The 19,291-nt window shown below is 34.4% G+C and overlaps 4 protein-coding genes and 1 non-coding gene across 5 annotated transcripts; 2 read left to right on the top strand and 3 right to left on the bottom strand.

The window, feature by feature from the left end:
- Nucleotides 1-2,289: 2,289 nt before the first annotated feature.
- On the bottom strand, nucleotides 2,290-4,453 carry LOC108853702 (probable aminotransferase TAT4). Its single transcript, XM_018627119.2, has 7 exons — nucleotides 4,167-4,453; nucleotides 3,732-4,074; nucleotides 3,424-3,642; nucleotides 3,234-3,293; nucleotides 2,946-3,101; nucleotides 2,768-2,861; nucleotides 2,290-2,553 (listed from the first exon to the last, which is right to left on the bottom strand). Exons 1-7 carry the CDS (start codon nucleotides 4,415-4,417, stop codon nucleotides 2,429-2,431), a joined length of 1,248 nt encoding a protein of 415 aa, XP_018482621.1. The 5' UTR covers nucleotides 4,418-4,453; the 3' UTR covers nucleotides 2,290-2,428.
- Nucleotides 4,454-7,678: 3,225 nt separating this feature from the next.
- On the bottom strand, nucleotides 7,679-9,959 carry LOC108855910 (protein SGT1 homolog A). Its single transcript, XM_018629837.2, has 9 exons — nucleotides 9,655-9,959; nucleotides 9,251-9,320; nucleotides 9,034-9,158; nucleotides 8,862-8,946; nucleotides 8,672-8,768; nucleotides 8,531-8,596; nucleotides 8,311-8,449; nucleotides 8,044-8,228; nucleotides 7,679-7,937 (listed from the first exon to the last, which is right to left on the bottom strand). Exons 1-9 carry the CDS (start codon nucleotides 9,812-9,814, stop codon nucleotides 7,830-7,832), a joined length of 1,035 nt encoding a protein of 344 aa, XP_018485339.1. The 5' UTR covers nucleotides 9,815-9,959; the 3' UTR covers nucleotides 7,679-7,829.
- Nucleotides 9,960-11,336: 1,377 nt separating this feature from the next.
- Nucleotides 11,337-11,491, top strand: LOC130503893 (U1 spliceosomal RNA). Its single transcript, XR_008941060.1, has one exon. It is a non-coding gene; the product is annotated as a U1 spliceosomal RNA (small nuclear RNA).
- A 1,102-nt stretch (nucleotides 11,492-12,593) lies between these two features.
- LOC130503891 (endoglucanase 20-like) lies at nucleotides 12,594-15,309 on the top strand. The gene is made up of 8 exons (XM_056998457.1): nucleotides 12,594-12,844; nucleotides 12,941-13,153; nucleotides 13,508-13,708; nucleotides 13,828-13,905; nucleotides 14,063-14,215; nucleotides 14,320-14,428; nucleotides 14,537-14,703; nucleotides 14,778-15,309. The coding sequence occupies exons 1-8, from the start codon at nucleotides 12,653-12,655 to the stop codon at nucleotides 15,105-15,107; spliced, it is 1,443 nt and encodes a 480-aa protein (XP_056854437.1). The 5' UTR covers nucleotides 12,594-12,652; the 3' UTR covers nucleotides 15,108-15,309.
- Nucleotides 15,310-15,924: 615 nt separating this feature from the next.
- LOC130503892 (probable WRKY transcription factor 29) lies at nucleotides 15,925-17,456 on the bottom strand. The gene is made up of 3 exons (XM_056998458.1): nucleotides 17,022-17,456; nucleotides 16,659-16,775; nucleotides 15,925-16,550 (listed from the first exon to the last, which is right to left on the bottom strand). Exons 1-3 carry the CDS (start codon nucleotides 17,435-17,437, stop codon nucleotides 16,103-16,105), a joined length of 981 nt encoding a protein of 326 aa, XP_056854438.1. The 5' UTR covers nucleotides 17,438-17,456; the 3' UTR covers nucleotides 15,925-16,102.
- Nucleotides 17,457-19,291: the final 1,835 nt, after the last annotated feature.

The following is a 19,291-nucleotide window of genomic DNA, read 5'->3' as shown; positions in this document are numbered from 1 at the left end:
AAATATTCTCAATAAATATGCACAATTTATTTAATTTTAGTATTAAATATTATTTTTACAATTACTATGTTTTCAAAATACCAATCATGCTAGTACATATTTGTTTAAAAAAAATTATGTACTTTATCACTTAATCTTTAACATTTTATATTTCCTTTACAGTATTAAGTATTAATTCATCTTTTTAATTGTCCTAAGAAAATATTATATTCTTAACACATATTAGTGAAGCCTAATAGGTACATTAATCAAATATTTGTATATATGTGAGAATACAGATTTAAGAATACATTTTAAACTTCATAAGTTATTATTAGATAAAATATTAAATTTCATAATTTCATAAATTTATTAGATCTGTGGTTTTGGCCAACTCTGTGATTTAAAAAATATTAGAAAGTTCTTATGTAAATGGTCCTACTAAAATTATAAATCAATAACTATTATATATAACTCATACAACTTTTACATTACAAAAAATATATTTTATTGTTTATTTTTATTCAAAGTGAAATTCATTTATACCTTTTATTTTTATATTAATATTTTATTTCATTTATTAAATTTATATCTAAAACCACATATATATAGTGTAAATACATACTTCGATATATAAATTAACTACAAATATTCTAACTAAATAGATGCATGAATTGTATTAGTGTTTCCTTTTTTTATTGATTTGGTTTTAGTTTTCCAAATATTCTTATTATGTTTATTTGATTTTGTGGACTGTTTTATATTTTATTTTGGAAGTTTTTTGATAAGAAAAAGATTTATATTAATTTTAGAATATAGTGACTGAATTACTTGACTGAAATTCCGTTTTTTTTTATGAAAGGATAGAAAATTAATTTATATTTTTTATCACTCCTTCCGCAATTTCTTGTTAAACATGCGATAACTTTTAATTTATAAACTTTTCTAGGTTCGTTACAGGTAAGACAAAATTTCAAATGAATCTTCTTTTTTTTTTAAACACTGATTTTATAACTTGATTAACAATATGGGAATCCAAATGTAAAAGCCAAGAAAAACATAATTAAGAATAAAGGAAAAACAAAAAGAGAGTGTCAGTACTCAGTAGACACCAAAAGAGAAAGGCCGATGGAGGAAATAACAGAGCCATGTCTCTACACCCATTACGCTTGAGTTTCAGCATCCAAACGGCTCTGCAACCAAGAACAGAGCCATGTGCATAATGCTTTGGTATTTTCAGGATCGCTAAATAACATTTATAGATATCTTTCGCATACCCTTCCAAGTAGACTGCATAAATTCATTGCATTTTCGTGAGGTACCCTTGACAACTCCTAAATATTCCAGACCAATGCTATCTCGCATACAGACTGAAACATCAGCTTTGTGAATCTATGCCTAGTGACTTTCCCACATTCTGACAGGAAGCTGAACCATATGAGGGCTCAAAGTAGTCACATCCTCGAACTAAAAAACATACCCAGGATCAGGATGATCGAGCTTTAATCTCAAATGCAGCTCTCAATCACCAACTCGCTTGTTGTTTCCATTACTGGTCCAGCCATTAGAGAGAATCTTTGATTTTCCTTCTCTCCATTCAGGTCCTACCTCCAACTTAAATGCCCCTGCCGCCTTTTACCACCAACTCCACAATGTGAAGAACTCTTTTTACCTGTACAAAACCAAAACTTCCAAGTGATCATTAGGATTACAGAAGTATCCAGGGATTAGGAGAACTCTTAAATCAGATGGAATTTCAGTTATTGATGTACTATGATGGGATTTTCACACCAGAGTCCAAATTACTTAGAAATGAAAAGAAACTGAAATTTCTTTCTTTTTTTTCTTTATATACTATTTTTTCCTATTTCTTCTTCCTTCCTTCTCAAAGTACCTTTACAAACAGCTCAGATGGAAATGAAAGAAGAAAGAAGTGAAAAATAAAAAGATACAAGAAAATAAAACCCTGTGAAGCGAAAAATATAGGATTGGGGATTGACATTTATCTCTTGAAATGCTCAAACCATAGTGAAAGGTAAGTCTTTTTTCTGGTCTTGAGAGAGTTGATCCTGCAGTAGGATGCTTGACTAATCGTTCCCTGTCCAAACCGAGAAGCCTTGCTCGAATGTATAGCTGGATTTCCTTGATAATCAGATGTGCTATGTGCTGGCTTGTTTAAAGAGGTATGTAAAAAAAAAACTGAAATTTCTTAATTATATTTTTGAAAGTAGAAGTACATCAAATATGAGAAACGATTACAAGATTGGTGATACATGCACCAACTTTATTTGTTACAAATACAAATACAAATACAAATACGAATACGAAAGTGTTCATGATTTATCTCAAATCAATAGAACACCCATTTATTATCATAGCATATATATAAGATTTAAGCAAAGATACACATTGACCCTTTAGTCGAGGCCATTGACGCCTTGTTACTGAATTAAGCTTCACATATAGCGGAATGGCGGTCACAGAAGCTCTTCAATCTTTCAAAGGCATCCTCCAAAGTTTGAGTATCCATGTCAACAGAATGCCTCGCCCAGCCCCTCAGACCAAAAGCAATCCCTAAACCAATCCAAAACAACAATATATGTGTTATGTTAAATGATCACAAATTTTGTTAGATTTCCAACGAAATATTGACCTAAATATATTTACTTTAAATCTCATAACATTTCAGATGTGGTTTCCTAAATCCTAACAAACTAAGGTATATATTTTGTCTTCAGTGCTGAGACGAACGTTGATCATAGGTGATGCATGTGATATTGAGTAATACCTGGTAAAAGGACGAGGTTTTCTTCGGTAGCAAGCTTTTCACAGAAGTCTTCATCATCTTTAATGTCCACAAAGCTTGATATTTTCAGCTGGGTCTGCGGGATGATTCAAAAACTTAAGAGATTTTTCAAAGTAAGAAGAAGTTTAAATATTAGGAAAATGTAGTAAGAATATAATACCCATAGGAAGGTGCATGCTTCAGGTTTTAAATAGCATTTGAGGGAAGGTATGTCCTTGAGCTTAGAATAAGCCAAATCCGCTTTATCTTTCAGAAAGTTCTGCCTCCTGTGGAAGAACTCTACAGGAGTATCCTTCAAGATGGTAGGAATAGCCGCCTACGTGATAAAATCGAAAAATTACCAAATATAAACAAATTAACATTGGTAATAAGTGGAAAAGTCTATGATGTTGTGTTAGTATATAATATATATGGTTACAAGAAGTGTCCAAACTAGAAAGTCATATACCTGGATAACAGTTGGTGGTTTAGAATTTATCTCAAGAAATTGTTTAGCAGCATCTAAGACCTGTCCATATATAACAAGATTAGGGCAAGAAAAGTTAATAACATTTTAACTCTTAATATCATACATACTATATAGTAATAATACATATCACGTATATTCTTAAAGAGTGATCAAACAGAAGGGACCCGACCTTGGTGCATTTAAAGACACCATCTAGATCGTGCAGGGCGACCCAGCCAGTTCGCCATCCGGGGACAGTCCATCCCTTCGATATAGACCCAAGTGTCATCACGGGTACGATTGTCGAGAATTTCGCCATGGGAACAAAGGGATTACTCCCAAAAACGGTCCATCGAAAAACTTCGTCAGAAACCACCATTATCCCGAGTTCCCGAGCCAACAAAGCGATCTAAGATCATTGACATAGGCACAATCAAAAGACTATAGATCATATAAAACAATGTGAATACTGCTAAGTAGACTATATGTAAAATATACCTGCTTGAGATGAGCTTCAGAGTAGATGTTCCCATTGGGATTGTGAGGGTTGATTATAAATATCGCGAACGTGTTCTCATCCACTTGCTTTCGGACGCTTTCAAAGTTGATCTCATAATTCTTTTCTGGGAGGAATTCGTATCTGCGGACCTCAAGTTTCTTGTAGATGGAGCGAACTAAGTCCCATGGGAAGCCCGGGCTCGGAAGCAGGACGTTGGCTTTTGGTTTAGCCAAGATGTCAACCGCAAGCTCGATGGCTTGTTTGCACCCAACGGTCATAAACACATCTTCTGGTGCCAGTTTCTTCGGAATATCATCACGGTTTAGGTACTCTGCTACGGCACTGGGAATAGCAAAAAAATGACATTTTTTGTCAAAAAAAAATTTTGTTTAAAAATGCTAAACGATACATCTATAGTTCAATGTATATATTACCATTTTGCCGCGGGAAGGCCTATACCGGGAGCATAAGCGTTTCCAGTACCGCAAAGGACGGCTTTAACAACAGCCTTTTCAGCGGTATGGCAAGTCTCAGCGGTTTCACCTCGAGGAGGCAAAATGGGCTTCCCTTGAGGATCGCACATTGCAAAGAGTTTAGAGGTGTAAGTGCTTAGGGAAGCAGCTGAGGCTTCCTTGGCTGCCTCGCTGCCGCTGAACTTCCAGCCAATGCAACTGTTGTTTGCCATATTTCTTGCGTTTAGTGTCTTTTTTTCTGGATTAGATTGTTGTTTGTGGTGATTTCTCTCATCGCTAGGAGGGAGTTTATATAGTAAAAGTTTCCACATATTTCACATTTTTTATTAACATGTTATTAATGTGCTGACTATTCAAATGAATATAGAGAATGAGTAAATAGTAAAATCACATATATCGAGTCTCTACGCGTTAGAACGTGGGGATTCTCCGATCAATTAATATGATTACGAATATTATTATTATAAAATATTTGAAGAACGGATATTAACTGCAGGAGATAGAACTGGTATTCCGTCTATCAGAAAAAAACCATTAGGGTTCATAGGTTTATGTGTTTCTGCTGATTAACATATAGACTTATGAATACAGAAACATAATTCAATTTCCAAATCTTCATCAATAATAATTAGTAAATTTAATCCATCTTTCAGCAGTAAGGATATTTAATCGATCAAAAATTTGAACATTTCTTTTCTCTTCAAGAATGTACTTGTGACATTCGTTTATAGTGTTTGAGAAGTTATGAACTTAAAGAACAAAATAAGTATCACTCAGCTTGATTCGAACCAACGAACCGGTATTTTCCTTTCCCACAGCCACGGAGAGAGTCTATACGATTCCAAATAATTTTATCAACAACTTGATTAATCTCGTTGAGATCTTGAGAAGGTTCCCATGTCTTCTGCCATTTCTTTCCTTCCAAATGGCATGAATCACTGCTTGAAACACATACCTAACGAGGAGTGTGGTTGTTTTATCTCAAATTTATCTTTCCGCCAAAGCTAACACATCACAGCAGTTGTTTGTGTATTGAATATGCAAGCCGTTTCTGTTAAAATCCTCCAAATTTCTTTGGAGTAAGGGCATTTGAAAAACAAAGGGTCTCTGGATTCTAAAGGAGCAGAGCAAAGAAACCAGCGTATGTAGTCGTCTAGCGAAGAATAAATTTGCAAAAGAAAAAAAAATTGCAAAAGAAATTCTTCTTTTTTTAAAATTACCATTTTTCATTTGTTGCGTGTAGAACCATTCTACGTTATCGGTTTACCTTGTAAGACAATGAATTTCCACATTATTTTATGAATTTAAAGTTTCACGTTGGTTATTATAGTGGATACACAGGACAAAACAAAAAAAAATTCTGGAACCTCGACTTATTTTGAACGTGGGTTTCCTTGATTACAAAGTTACAAATATTATATTTCAACGCGAATTAATTGGATCTTGAATTATTTGAACTCGTGAATATGGACCAGATCCTACACTGGATCTTAGGTTATTCATTTGCAATGCCAATCAAATAAATCGCGCAAATTCTAATAAATCTAGTAAACATTGACATTTTATTAGTAGTCAAAATTTGCTTTCTTATCTACCATAAGTAAATTATGTGGTTGATCTGAGTCAGGCTCATATCTGTGTGCGGACATGATCTAATGAGCTACTTGTTTTGGAGAAACCAAATTATTTTCACTCAGTGGATGTAATTAAGAAGAAGCATAACTGCATACGTCTGTTTGTCTTGTTTTGGAGCAAGGCGTACCGCGTACTAGAAGAGGAAGAGAAAAATTGTCACCTTTTTTGTTTGTGGTATGAATGAATGCAAAGTAAACGTGTTTGTTTTCACTATATTGTAAAAATATTGCAACTTAAACGGGCTAAAAAATAAAGAAGCTAATCAAAAAAAAAAACTAATGCAGTTGATAAGGTCAAATAGATCTACTGAAGCATGTTCATTGCATTGAGAGTGAGAAGCTCCTTGTTTTTAGGGATTTTTTCGATTACTATATTCCAAAATTAATCTACTTTACAATTTTTACGCCAAGTTACATTAATGTGCAAGTGTAACATCTACTTCAACTTAATTAACATAGTACCAGTTGGAGCCTAATTAACATATTTGCTTGTAGGAGCTGTTCTAATCACTCGTGGCTTCATGTGGCTTTTTCTTAATAAGTTCAGAGGTTCTTGGTTCCCTGGGTATCTCGACGAGTACAACATGAGCATATATATATATATTTTAAAAAAGAAAACATGAAGAGCATATACAGCTACAGTACAAAGTCCTTTTATCCTTGTTTGTATATCATCGGCAAACGGTCTCTACACTTTCGTTATGATTCTCTGCGTCAGTAGCAGTGCGTTGAACATTATATATACATACACACACAAGATGAAGGACGTTAGAATAACTTATCGCCATACTAAATTTCTTTTGTTGATTATATTCGTTAATGTCTCTTTGGCTTCGATAAATTGTAAGTTTGTAATAAGGATCGATGTCTTTGTAATCTCTATGTTTCTCTCTCCTTTTTTGTCGGGGAGGCACAGTTTTAACTTTTAAGGTTGTGCAACCTTTAATCATTAATGCAATTTAGCAAAAATAAAAATAAAAAGTAAAATAAATAAATAACGTCCTTCACATTAAATATATAAATTACCTCGTACACTCTAGTAATCATGTAACGTAAAATCAACGCAAAAAGTATGGCAGAATGCCAAAATCATTCAATTAGGAATTAAATATATAAAGAGAGATATGCATGGTTGATAATTTGGCTAAAGAGGCAGAACTGGTGTTTGGTCAGAGCAACAGCAGACCCATACATAAATTTATATGCATAAGGCCAATGTAGAGACGACTACGATCAGTAGGAGTAGGATAGGATCCATCATGTTTCTTGTTCGCGTCTTCTTCTTCTTCTCGGCTGCAACCCTTGTTTCAGAACTACACGTATATATACGTATCTTGATTCTTGACCTCAACACAAAAGCCTACAGTTGGTACATACATAGATCCATGAAATTTATAATTTTTACATTTCAGTTTGACATTAAGGAAAAATAACTAGAAATAGAGGTAATTTTACATTTTTGTTTTATGGTACTTTGATAGCATATTACATCACATATGTAAATGCTCTTCTTACAGAACTTCTAAAAATGGCATATATGCAATATGTTAACATTTATTTCTAAATCTCTCTCACACGCTGTGACGGTAACTCTACTCTCTTTTCTTGTTGCCTACGCTTCTCTTGGGCCATTAAATGTGACAAATACAAGTAGTAGAACGTCTTTAATGGGCCAGGCTTTTACGACGAATAACATAATCGCAAAGAAATTTTTGTTTCGAACAAAAAATCATAGTTTTTGTCTATCAATTGAAGAGTCTAAAAACTCAAAATCAGAAAATTGAAAGGAATTTGAATTCTTTCAATCTTAAAAGTCTTTAATAAACGTGCTCATATGAATAAAGAATTAGAACATTTAAATTTAAAACTTCAGTAGTTCAGTTGTTTGTGTATAAACAATATGAAAGTTTTAAGGCAAATACAAAAGAATCCAAATCCATGTAAAGAAGAGAAAGCAAAACCCTTAAGAGCACAAACATATTACATGAGATCAGATCTCCCATTTCTTGAGCTCCATACCATCAGGAGGAGTGCTCTCGATCTTCTTAGCTCCAACCTCTTTCCAGTCTGTTGAGAGCACTGTCCCATTAGATTCCACCTGTTCATTGTGCAGAAAAAAAAACACAAAAGAGTCAATCAAAAAGAACAAAGCTTCTGTAGACTCCATGAGAAAAGAAAGACCAAAGAGATAGATAGATACTCACAAATGATTTGCTCATTGCACGCCTCATATCTTCATCAGCATTTGAATATATCTCACGGAAGAACTTGTTCAAAGCCGCGTCTCCTTCCAGCTTCTCATCCTTCTCCTGTTTCTTCACTTCTGCTTCAAGCTTGTCCCAGTCCTTAACTCTCTTGGAAGAAGGATAAGCCGGTCTCATTGAAACCTCTGCACACCAAAAGTTCCAAAATGTCAAATAGAGACTGTGATTTTTAATCCTAAAACCAAATAAGAAGAAAGTAGAAAAAACCTGTTGAGACATTAGGCTTTGGCAAAACCGCTGGCCCTTTGCCGTGTTCAAGAGCAGCCCATGTGATGATCTCTGCTTTTGCAAGACGGATCTCAATTTTGGTTGACATTACTTCATATCTGCACTTCTCTGGTACTATCTGAATAAAGGAAACAAAAGATTAACACAATGTGTTACAACTCAGAACATTGATTCATTCTATAATAAGCTAATTAATTACCTTTCCAAACAATCTCGGTTGGAGATGATAAGCTTCTTCTCCAGGAACATCAATCACAACACTCAGCTGCAAAACCACAGAACAGTTAGCACAGAGTTTTATCATGGAGGTGTGTTCTTAGGATGATGCAGTAATGCTTACAATCTGTTCACCAAAGTCAATATTAACATTCTGCTTCTGTATCCCTTTTGCAAATACAGTTACCACAACTTCTTCTGGCCTTTGGTAGTATTCATGTCTGTTGAGAACTCAAAGAATATGAGATTATTTAAAGATTCTTAAAACTATTTAGAAAAATTAGCATTAATGTTTTTTACAACAATGAAACTACCTGAACTTTGGTTTGGACGGTTCTGCAGGCACAGGAGGGGTCTGATCAAGTTTTACTGGCTGTTGAACCAAATCTTTCTCTTCTTCTGATCATTGCAAAAAAAAGTACAATCAATCATGCCTCGTAAACATAACCAATCAGACAACAAAGAATTAACGATATATACACATACCTGAGATTCGAAGATCACATTCATCAATCAACTTCTTGAATTTGGATTCATTTGGTGCAATGGAAGCACCCTTTTCAAGTGCTGTTTTCGCAGTTCTGTACTCTTCAAGCTTCATACAGGCAGTTCTACAGTCACAAACACCAATATATATATATAACAGCTTGACAGAGATATACTACAAATTTTACACATAAGAGGAAACAACAAAGACACATACCCTTTTCTTAAGTAAGCTTTGGTCAATGAAGGATCCAACTCAATAGCTTTCTTCGCATCTGCCACAGCTTCTGCTCCCCCAAGAACACAAATCAGAGTCAGACCCAATGGATGAGCGACATATATGCATCAAACTTAGATACAAAAATCTCTTAAACTAGAACAAGAACTTGTGACACTACCAAATCAAACACGAAACTAAATCCTAAATTTCACACAGAGAACCGGTTTAAACCAAACAAAAAGACAAAGCTCTCTACTTTATGTTCTCCTCTAACAAAAGTATAGTTTTTTTTTTATTACAGACAAGAAAACCCATTAAGCCCAAAAAGACAAAGTTCTCTACTTTATGTTCTCCTTGAAACTAAAGTATCGTTCTTTATTACAGAACTAATAAGAAGTTACCGGTGAAGTTTTCGAGCTTGATGTAAGCCTGAGCACGATCGGCGAAGAAGTCAGCGCAATTGGGATCCAAGTCAATAGCTTTAGAGTACAAGTCAACAGCAACATCGAAGTCGTCGTCTACGAAAGCTTCTTTAGCCTGAGCTGCAAGTTCCTTAGCCATATTGATTGGGAGAGAAGGAGAAGAAGAGGGCTTTGGTTTAGATTGGGAGAAGAGAAGAAGAAGATTCGAATGAAGTAGAGAGGTAAAGGTTTTGTCTTGTTCCCACGAAAGGACTAGATCCCGTATTTAAACAGAAGAGATCCAATTCTAGATTGTTCCTTTTTATGAGTTGTGTTGTGAGGAATGTTCAGATGATTTAATTACCAAAAAAAAAAAAGTTAACAGTAAATAAGTATTTTCTCTTTTTCCACGATTTTTCCTTTTTGTAAATATTTTAAAATATTATTATTTATTTTTCATAACAGAAATTACTTAGAAAAAATAGAAAAAAATATGAACGAAATAGACAGACAAACAAAAGCAGCAATTTGATTGACATTTGAGGAACTTTTTTCCTCGGGGTTTCGTGGAACTTTATAGGAAAGGTCAAGTACGTAAATGTCGAGCGGATGTGGTGAAGTCAATTAAGATAGTAAATGGGTTTAGTCCGGATAGGAATATATTGATCATCCAATAAGGCCCATCAATGTGTAAACTAAACTAGGGCTGGGCGTTCGGATACCCATTCGGGTTTCGGTTCAGTCCATTCGGGTTTCGGGTTTTCGGAGTCAAAGATTTCAGCCCCATTCGGATATTTCTAAATTTCGGTTCGGGTTCGGTTCGGATCTTTGCGGGTTCGGTTCGGGTTCGGATAACCCATTTAAAATGTTTTTAAATTTTCAAAATTCATTATATACTTTAAATTTTCAAAATATATAAGAAAGATAATATATTACATATAAATTTTCATAAAATATATGTCAAAATACCTTAATTTAACATATAAATTGGTTTTCTTTGAATATTTGGATAAATAATCAATAGATATTTAACTATTTTGGTGTTTTCAGTATACTTTAGCTATTTTAAACATTTACTTTTGACTATTTGCATATATTTTTCGAATATTTTGGAAAACTTAAAGGTATCTTATATATTTTTAATATTTTTAATATACATTATATATAAAATAATGTATATATATAAGTATATAAATTTATTTCGGATACATTCGGGTACCCAAAATATTTCGGTTCGGATCGGGTTCGGTTTTGGTTCTTTAAATACCGAAATTTTGAATCCGTTCGGATATTTAATCAATTTCGGTTCGGGTTCGGTGCTACTTTTTCAGATCGGATTCGGTTCGGTTTTTCGGGTTTGGATTTTTTGCCCAGCCCTAAACTAAACCCTGCCTGGCTGTACTAGTTGTAGTCTTGTAGACAATAATGATATTAGAACATCAATATTGGGGCTGCCCTCAAGGGAGAAAGAGAGAGGATCGAAGCAAAAAATGAAGGAAAAGCCCTTGTATAAGGGCAGCCCTTACACATTCATGACTAAAAAAAAAAAAAGATTGGGGACTTTGATGGAGGGACACCAATAATGATGGTTTTACTTTCTCCAATTCGGAAGCCTAAAAAGAACTAGACACTCACCTGTAATAAGGATATTATAAGAGAAGACCGAGGTCTTACAATAAAAAGTATTTACCTGGACTGGGTCAACTCTTGATCAAGAAGACCAGTGGCCTAACCTCCATTGCACATAAGGGAGGGGTGTTTAGCTTAAGGTCTCCCCAAGTGGGAGAACCTACGACATTATTTGTGGCAGTGGTGGTCTGCATTCGCGCTGCTCCTCTCGTTCCCAGTAGTTCAACTTTTCCCTTTTTAAAAAAAAAAAACTAGTTCAACTTTTCCCTTGGTGGTTAACTTTTTGTGACCGAGTCAGATCATTTTGTTAGTTAAGCAGTCCGTCTATGTTGTCGCTGCCCCATTTCTCCAGCCCAAATTCTGATACCTATGCATTGGAACATGAACGTATCCATACCTTGCTATAATGTCACTAAACTTTGGTTATCGGATTGTAACAAGAGTGGATTTGTCACTCAATACACTTTGTAGAAGCAAGTCAGAGACCCAGGTTTTGGTTCATAGAGGATGTTATTGTAGCAGTATGGCTAATTGAAATCGATGAATCTGGTACGTACTTCTCAGAGATTTGATTCAATTTCAAAATGATAAAAATGTTCAAAGAATTTTCGGTGAGTTCATTAAGATTTTTTCTGTCTTCATCATTCCCCTCTGTCGAAAGAAGGTTAATTTAGTTTTTTTTTTCAGGTAAGGAATGGTTTTTAACGTCACATTGTATAATCAAATATCAGCTGTCTTACTCATGTTGAAGGTGTTATAATCGACGCATTCAAGCTTAAGTACTGAAGCCATTGTCATCCGTTTGAAGATTTATCTTACTTAATTTTATTTGTTGTAGTTTATGATTATCATCGAAAAGGATAGAAAATTATCTTTTGCTATTGTATTCAAACAAGAAAAAGTAAGTTGTGTTCATAAGAAAAAATTTAAACGAATCTAATATCCTAAAATAGCGGTAACTCAATCAAAATAATAGTGCCAAAAAAAACCTTTATATTAAATACCGTTAAATAAAAAGTAAAAGATTTATTGCAAAAGGAAAAAAACAAAGTAAATGGTGGTTAGCAAATAAGATTCATTTGAAATGTCAATAATAACAACTTGCTATATTGAAAAAACCTTTCATTGTGAATCCGTATTTATCGAGACTTAATTCTTGTTGGTAATTTGGGTCACAGTTTTTTAATTAAACAAAAAGTGTAATAAAAGGTTATAATAAATTAAAGCCAGCGCAGCCAAATTAAGGTGAAATGACGTACGCAACTTAACTTGCATGAGATATCTATAAATACCCCCATGAACTATTTCATGCATAAAGCAAAAACCATTTCAAAAAGGAAAGGATTGTAAAATAATTGTGGTGATAATAATGGGCAAGCTCTTATTGGTAATGTTAGTTGGTCTTGTCATGGCTTTCCAAAGCTCGGGAACTCTTGATTATGGCCATGCACTAAACAAGTCCATCTTGTTCTTTGAAGGCCAACGATCCGGAAAACTCCCGGCTACACAACGTGTCAATTGGCGAGCTGATTCTGCCCTCACCGACGGTTCACCGGATAACGTAAACCGCATCGCACCAATAATTTGGCATAATTTTATCGCTAATCGGATTTTGCTGTGCTTTTAAAAATTTTGAACTTTTCCTTTCATTTTTCAGGTAAATTTGATTGGAGGGTACTATGATGCAGGTGACAACGTAAAATTTGTGTGGCCAATGTCATTCACTACAACCTTATTGAGTTGGGCCGCTATTGAATACCAAAAAGAGATTTCTTCTGTACACCAACTCGGTTATCTCCGGTCTTCTATTAAATGGGGAGCCAATTTTATCATCCGGGCTCATACTTCTCCCACCACACTATATACACAGGTACAATCCATTTTTATTGTTCAGAATCAAAAGTAATCATATCTTAACCAGCCGAACCAAGACATTTGGTATGTTCTGGTTAAAAATGCCTACCGGTCTGAGAAAAATCATAGATTAATATTTCGCATTATGCTAATACTCAATTAGTATGACGGCCGTTAAAAAAGTATGGACGGTTGCAATCTCAAGTTTATAAATTTTCTTATATATAAATATATAATATTTTTGTAACTTTCACTAGATTTTTTATGAAAACTAAATTGAATTGTACACCCCTACCCTGAGTGGGATTCGTATGCCAATATCAAAACTGAATTAGTTTCTTATTAATTGTTTTTATATTGGCTATTAAAGGTAGGAGATGGGAACGCAGATCATGCTTGTTGGGAGAGGCCAGAAGATATGGACACACCCAGAACTCTATACAAGATATCGTCCTCTTCCCCCGGATCTGAAGTCGCCGCTGAAGCCGCAGCAGCTCTTGCCTCCACCTCACTTGTTTTCAAATCGTTCGACTCTAAATATTCATCCAAGCTTCTAAGCCATGCAAAATCCGTTAGTATACTATAAATACAATTAAATTCCAAAATACCTTATGAAGCTAAAATTCAACCATGAGGTCCTGTATATGCTTAGTTATTTGGTTTAACATAAGCTTTATATATTTTCTGCAGCTATTTGAATTTGCTGATCAGCACAGAGGTTCATATCAAGCATCTTGCCCTTTCTACTGCTCACACTCAGGCTACAATGTAATTAAACCGAACTAGACCGGTACACATGATTGAATAAATGGCTCAACCCTATCACTAAATAGACCAAACGAATACGTACATGTAATATAAATGAATTTTGTTTTGTATTGAGATAACAATATACTTTATTTTCAAATTATTTTGTGGTAAAAAGGACGAGTTATTATGGGCTGCGGCTTGGCTATACAAAGCAACAGGAGAAAATAAATACCTAAGTTATGTCATAAGCAATCAAGGTTGGAGCCAAGCCGTGAATGAATTCAGCTGGGACAATAAATTCGCCGGAGCACAGGCTCTACTCGCATCAGTTAGTATATGCTCCTATATATAAATCATTTTCGTTAAAATTCTATAACAAGAAAATTTAGTTTGAATTTAATCAGTACTTCTCCTTTATTTATTCTCTTTAAGGAGTTCTACAACGGGAAGAATGAGTTGGGAAAATTTAAGAACGATGTTGAGTCATTCGTCTGTGCATTGATGCCAGGAAGTAGCTCTCAAAAAATTAAACCAACTCCTGGTAATCCCTGGTTATCTAGATAACCAAAAAATTGGTTTGTTTATTACTATATTTTTTGGTTGGTGTTAGTTTTTATAGTTATGTTTGACTATAGTTTTGGTTATTCAGGTGGCCTTTTGTTTACTAGAGATGGTAGTAATTTACAATATGCAACAACGGCTGCAACAGTTCTGTTCCATTACTCAAAAACTCTAACTCGAGCCCGGGTCAGTTCAATCCAGTGTGGTTCAACCAAGTTCACAGTATCACAAATTCATGATTTCGCCAAATCACAGGTAATAAAATAAGCTACAATGCTACACTAGTTTGTGCACCATCCCATTTTCTTAACCGGGCGGTTTATTTCCAGGTTGATTACATTCTTGGAAATAATCCAAAGAAAATGTCTTACATGGTGGGATTTGGGAACAAGTGCCCAACACAGCCTCATCATAGAGCCTCATCTTTACCGTCAATCAAATCTAAGCCGGACAAAATTGACTGCAAGGGAGGATATTCATACTACAATATTGATCAACCAAACCCGAATATGCATACCGGCGCAATTGTTGGCGGACCGGACTCGTCAGATCACTATAGCGATAAAAAGACAGATTACTCCCATGCAGAGCCCACAACTTACATCAACGCCGCCTTTATTGGGCCCGTTGCAGCTCTGATTTGCCAGAAGTCTAACTAGAGCACCGGGAACAATTCTACCAGACAAACTCACTCTTTAGATGTGCACAAACCAAATAAAATAAGAATATCACAACAACTATTAGACAACAAATTTTAATATTTAATCAGGGGATGTATCATTTGCTTCAAAAATATATGGACAAACACATATATCATTGTATATAGCTTAAATATCTGATTTCAAATGTATATGGATATTATTTTTTTGACAAATAAAAAAATAGTTGCGGGCCAAGATCGTTTTATGATGATACCATTCATGTGAATTAAATGGTCTCAAGACTATAACTTTAATTTTAAATATTTATAACATTCTAGATATGTTGATTAGTAGTTGCTGTATTAACGAATATAGTATGTCATTTATCTTATACTAGAATCAAATATCTCTATATATACTCGCTTAGACTAATTTACTATCTGACTTAAAAATAAACTAAAATAACATTTAGCTTTATTAAAATTTTGCACAAAATCATTAAGATCACGCTTCTATTTCGAACAATAGCTGACCATTTATTTGAATATATAAATTCGCCGCCAATAATTATTTAGAGAAATAGTTTTCACATTCATTTGACTCCTTAAATGCGGCTGAGTGGGTGAGTTGCACAGTACATTGGTGACTATAATGCATAATAGATCTTTTAGAATGCCTGTCTAGACCGTCCAGAAGACACTTCCATTTGTAGCCTACGTCTAATGTTTAGGCGGACTCTTAGTTAAAACAGTGACAAATGTAGACTTAGTCCTAGAATTATATTTGTAATTTAAGTGTAAGAACTTGGATAAAATGGATTGTCTTAGAATTCATATGACGAGAAAAGAAGAACGAATTTTATTAGATTCAATTCAAAAGTCAAGCTGGAAACGAGACGAAAACTACGACGCTCTAATCTCCTATAGAGATTAGACATTTACACATTTCTCTCAAAGGCCGCAATGCAACTATAATATAAGTTTGACTATATATTCATACACACCTAACGTTCTCTAATAATTCCATAAGTACCCATTGAGGAACTCTTGACTATTCAATAGTTCATCGAAGTCACCAGTAAAGCTTGGAAAATTTCCGATTCCAGATAACAAATCCGATGGCAAACTGGTATTCATGCCTTCTATAACTTCGGTTGCTTGGTAGGGACTCATTTCTGAAATCCCCATGTCTTGAACCGCAACGGAAGATTCATCAGTAGATGTGATCATGGGGTTGCTTGTGGGAGAAGAAACCACTTGCTTTCCGGTTTTCTTGGTCAGAGACGGTTTGGGTTGGGAAGATTTGGCTCGAGTTGAACCGGCTAATGAGTTTCTCCGGGTTGGTAGCTCATGATTGTGCTCGTTCGTATACGTTATGGTGAACTTTTCCTGGTTCTGAGGATTTCTCTCAACTTGTTTTCTTGCTAGACACCCCTTTGAGCTGCTACACCTGTAATAACTCCTGAAGAAAGGAAACCAAAATTCGAGAGATTAAGTTAATTAAACCGGTTATGTTTGGTTATGTTATGAGTAAGAATAAGATCAAACTAAACCGGGATTAGTTTAAGACCTTGGGTAAGGAGATCCTTTGATGGGTTTCTGCCCGTATTTACGCCACGCCCATGCGTCCGACAACAGATTTTCTTCTTTCACTTGCTCAACAACTCTCTTCTGTTGGTTCTTCTTGCTGTCGAAATAAAAATCATAATACCTATTTATTTTAAATTCAACAAGGAGCATATATTCGTTTATTCTTAAAAACAAAACCGAGTTGGAGATAAAACAATTTAGTAACTATGTGCTCCAATAATACTATTTTACTAGTTATTTGTAATCGTAATTAGGACAACTTAAAACCAGGTTTGTTCATATGATAATCTAACAATATTCAAGATATTTTTTATCATTTTAAAGAACATCAAGTATAACTAACCTCTTCTTCGATTTGGACTCTGTGATTCTGATATGATCAACTCTTGATCCGTTAGATAGAAGACAGCCATGTGTTCGTTGTTTCTTATCATCTTGTAAACTCCTTGAATCTTCGGGAACAGAGACGGAGCTCGTGAGGATAGTTTGAGAAGAGAAAGGATAAAAAGGTTTGTAGAATTCACCGAGTTCATCTAAACCGGTTGTCTCAATCTCCGGTTCGTAGAAACTAGCCGTCTCAAATGGGAGGCAAAACCCGCCGGAGCTTTCTCCGGAGCCAGAGTAGCCTCTCACGATTGCTTCCAAGTCTCCTTCGTCCATATAAGCCACCTCACCCATATCACTCTTTCCTCTTCGAGATTTTATTTCCTCTTTTATCTTATTTTTTTCTTTGACGAGAGAATGCCTTTTGGGCAACATCAGTTTATATAAAGAGGGAAAAAATGGACTGTTTGTTGTTTAGGGTTTTCTTCCGTTTCCCATCTTAACCCGTTAGTCATTTCAGCTTTTACAATTTATTGAGTAGACTTTAGAAAAAGTCAATTCGTACCTAAACTTGGATTTTAATTCAATTTTGTTTACTTGTCAAATATCCAGCTCCGACAAAATATCTCAAATTATCATTAAAACACCAAAATTCAGAAAAATCCATATTGGCAAATATCAATATTTTTTTTGAAGCACATACATATAGAAAGAATAATTGCTTTTACTAAAATTAAATATTGAAAGTGGCATTTGTACATGCATGTATGACGTACACAGTACACTGGCATTTTGTCTCGTCACTAATTTCAAACTTGTAAATTCTGTGTGTTTAATGTGGTACATTAGTCTAGCTTACCTTGTGTACACGTAACGAGCAATTGGATAAAAATATAGAATATGATCTCAATTGTAACTTGCAATATGTTTATAGATTAATAGTGCCGCAAATATGATCTCACCTAGTAACCGTCTTTTGAATAACTATTCTTTAAAACGTTAAAAATAATTTGAGAGGGTATTATTACTTTATCTTAAGCCTTGTGGTGATATGTAGTTTGGTCCAAGAACCCCACGCCTCTATATTAGAATAGGGATACCTTTAAGAACAATATCTTCCAACTAGGACTAAAGAAAGATTCTCCAATATTATATTTTTCTTTTGCTTGTTCTAGTTTCCTTTAATTATAATTTCGAATTCTTATTTGTGTTTACATTTACATGCTTAACTATATTTTACATACACAGAGAATATTCAAATGTTGATCATATATAAATTAGTTTGAATTTATAAACACAAACAAAACAAAATGTTAGGTAGATATAGGCCAGTATGTTATATTCGCAACAGCGATATTTATTAGTTATATCTCATAGTTTACATATATGATATATCTCATAGTTACTTTTAGCTTCTATAGATTTTGTTAAAAATTCTTTGTGGAATTTTGTACTAAGCTCTTAAAGTTTTTCGGTCCATGATGAATAGATGATAGGCCTCTTTTTTTAGGGGAGGGGGAATGGAAGTTGGCACGGGTGATTGCAATCCCATAGAAGGCAATATGCAAAGGCAAACAAAGTCAACAAAATAATTAATTTAAAACGTTTAAAAAGGATATAAGTCAGCTTGCTCTTGCAACTGGGAAGAAATCTTCATCCTCTCTTGCACCAACTTGACGGTCTAGTTATACATTCGATACATACACAAAATATAAATATACACAATACTGGTGCGTCTCTGTCCATTATATATAATTTCAATATTATTTAAAATACTCGTGAATATATTTTATTGGTGATAACCACATATGTAATAAATATGGTAGCTCTTACATCATGATTGCCGTGTTTTCAAAATGAATTTAGTTTCAACAAGTTAGCTATACTTACGAATAACATTCGTGACATCATGGGTAGGGTTCCAATTGCACTAGTTAATCTGTATATGCTGTGCGGATACCGTAAACGTACATAAACAACTATATGTATATGTTTCTTAAGCATGGAATCACTATAGATTGACCATTCAGTTTTATCTTTCTAATAATTGGTCCTTATTTAAATAAAACCATTTATACGTGAAAAGGAATCCGTGGTAGTTTTTTGTAGTTGTTATCTAGTACAATCATACTAAGAAGTTTACCAACAAAGTTTCCTATTTCTTACCACAAAAAAAACAAAGTTTCCTATTAAATCTTAGGCAACTCCAGCACAAAGTATTGAAGTTCGAAATTTCTTTACTACTAGTATCGTGTCATCCTGTCATGACACTGTCATCTATATATGAAC

The sequence above is a fragment of the Raphanus sativus genome, unplaced genomic scaffold (genome assembly GCF_000801105.2).
Source record: "Raphanus sativus cultivar WK10039 unplaced genomic scaffold, ASM80110v3 Scaffold1210, whole genome shotgun sequence".
NCBI classification, from domain to species: domain Eukaryota; kingdom Viridiplantae; phylum Streptophyta; class Magnoliopsida; order Brassicales; family Brassicaceae; genus Raphanus; species Raphanus sativus.
Note: the sequence above shows the minus strand (reverse complement) of the source record. Positions and strands in the feature narration are given on the sequence as shown.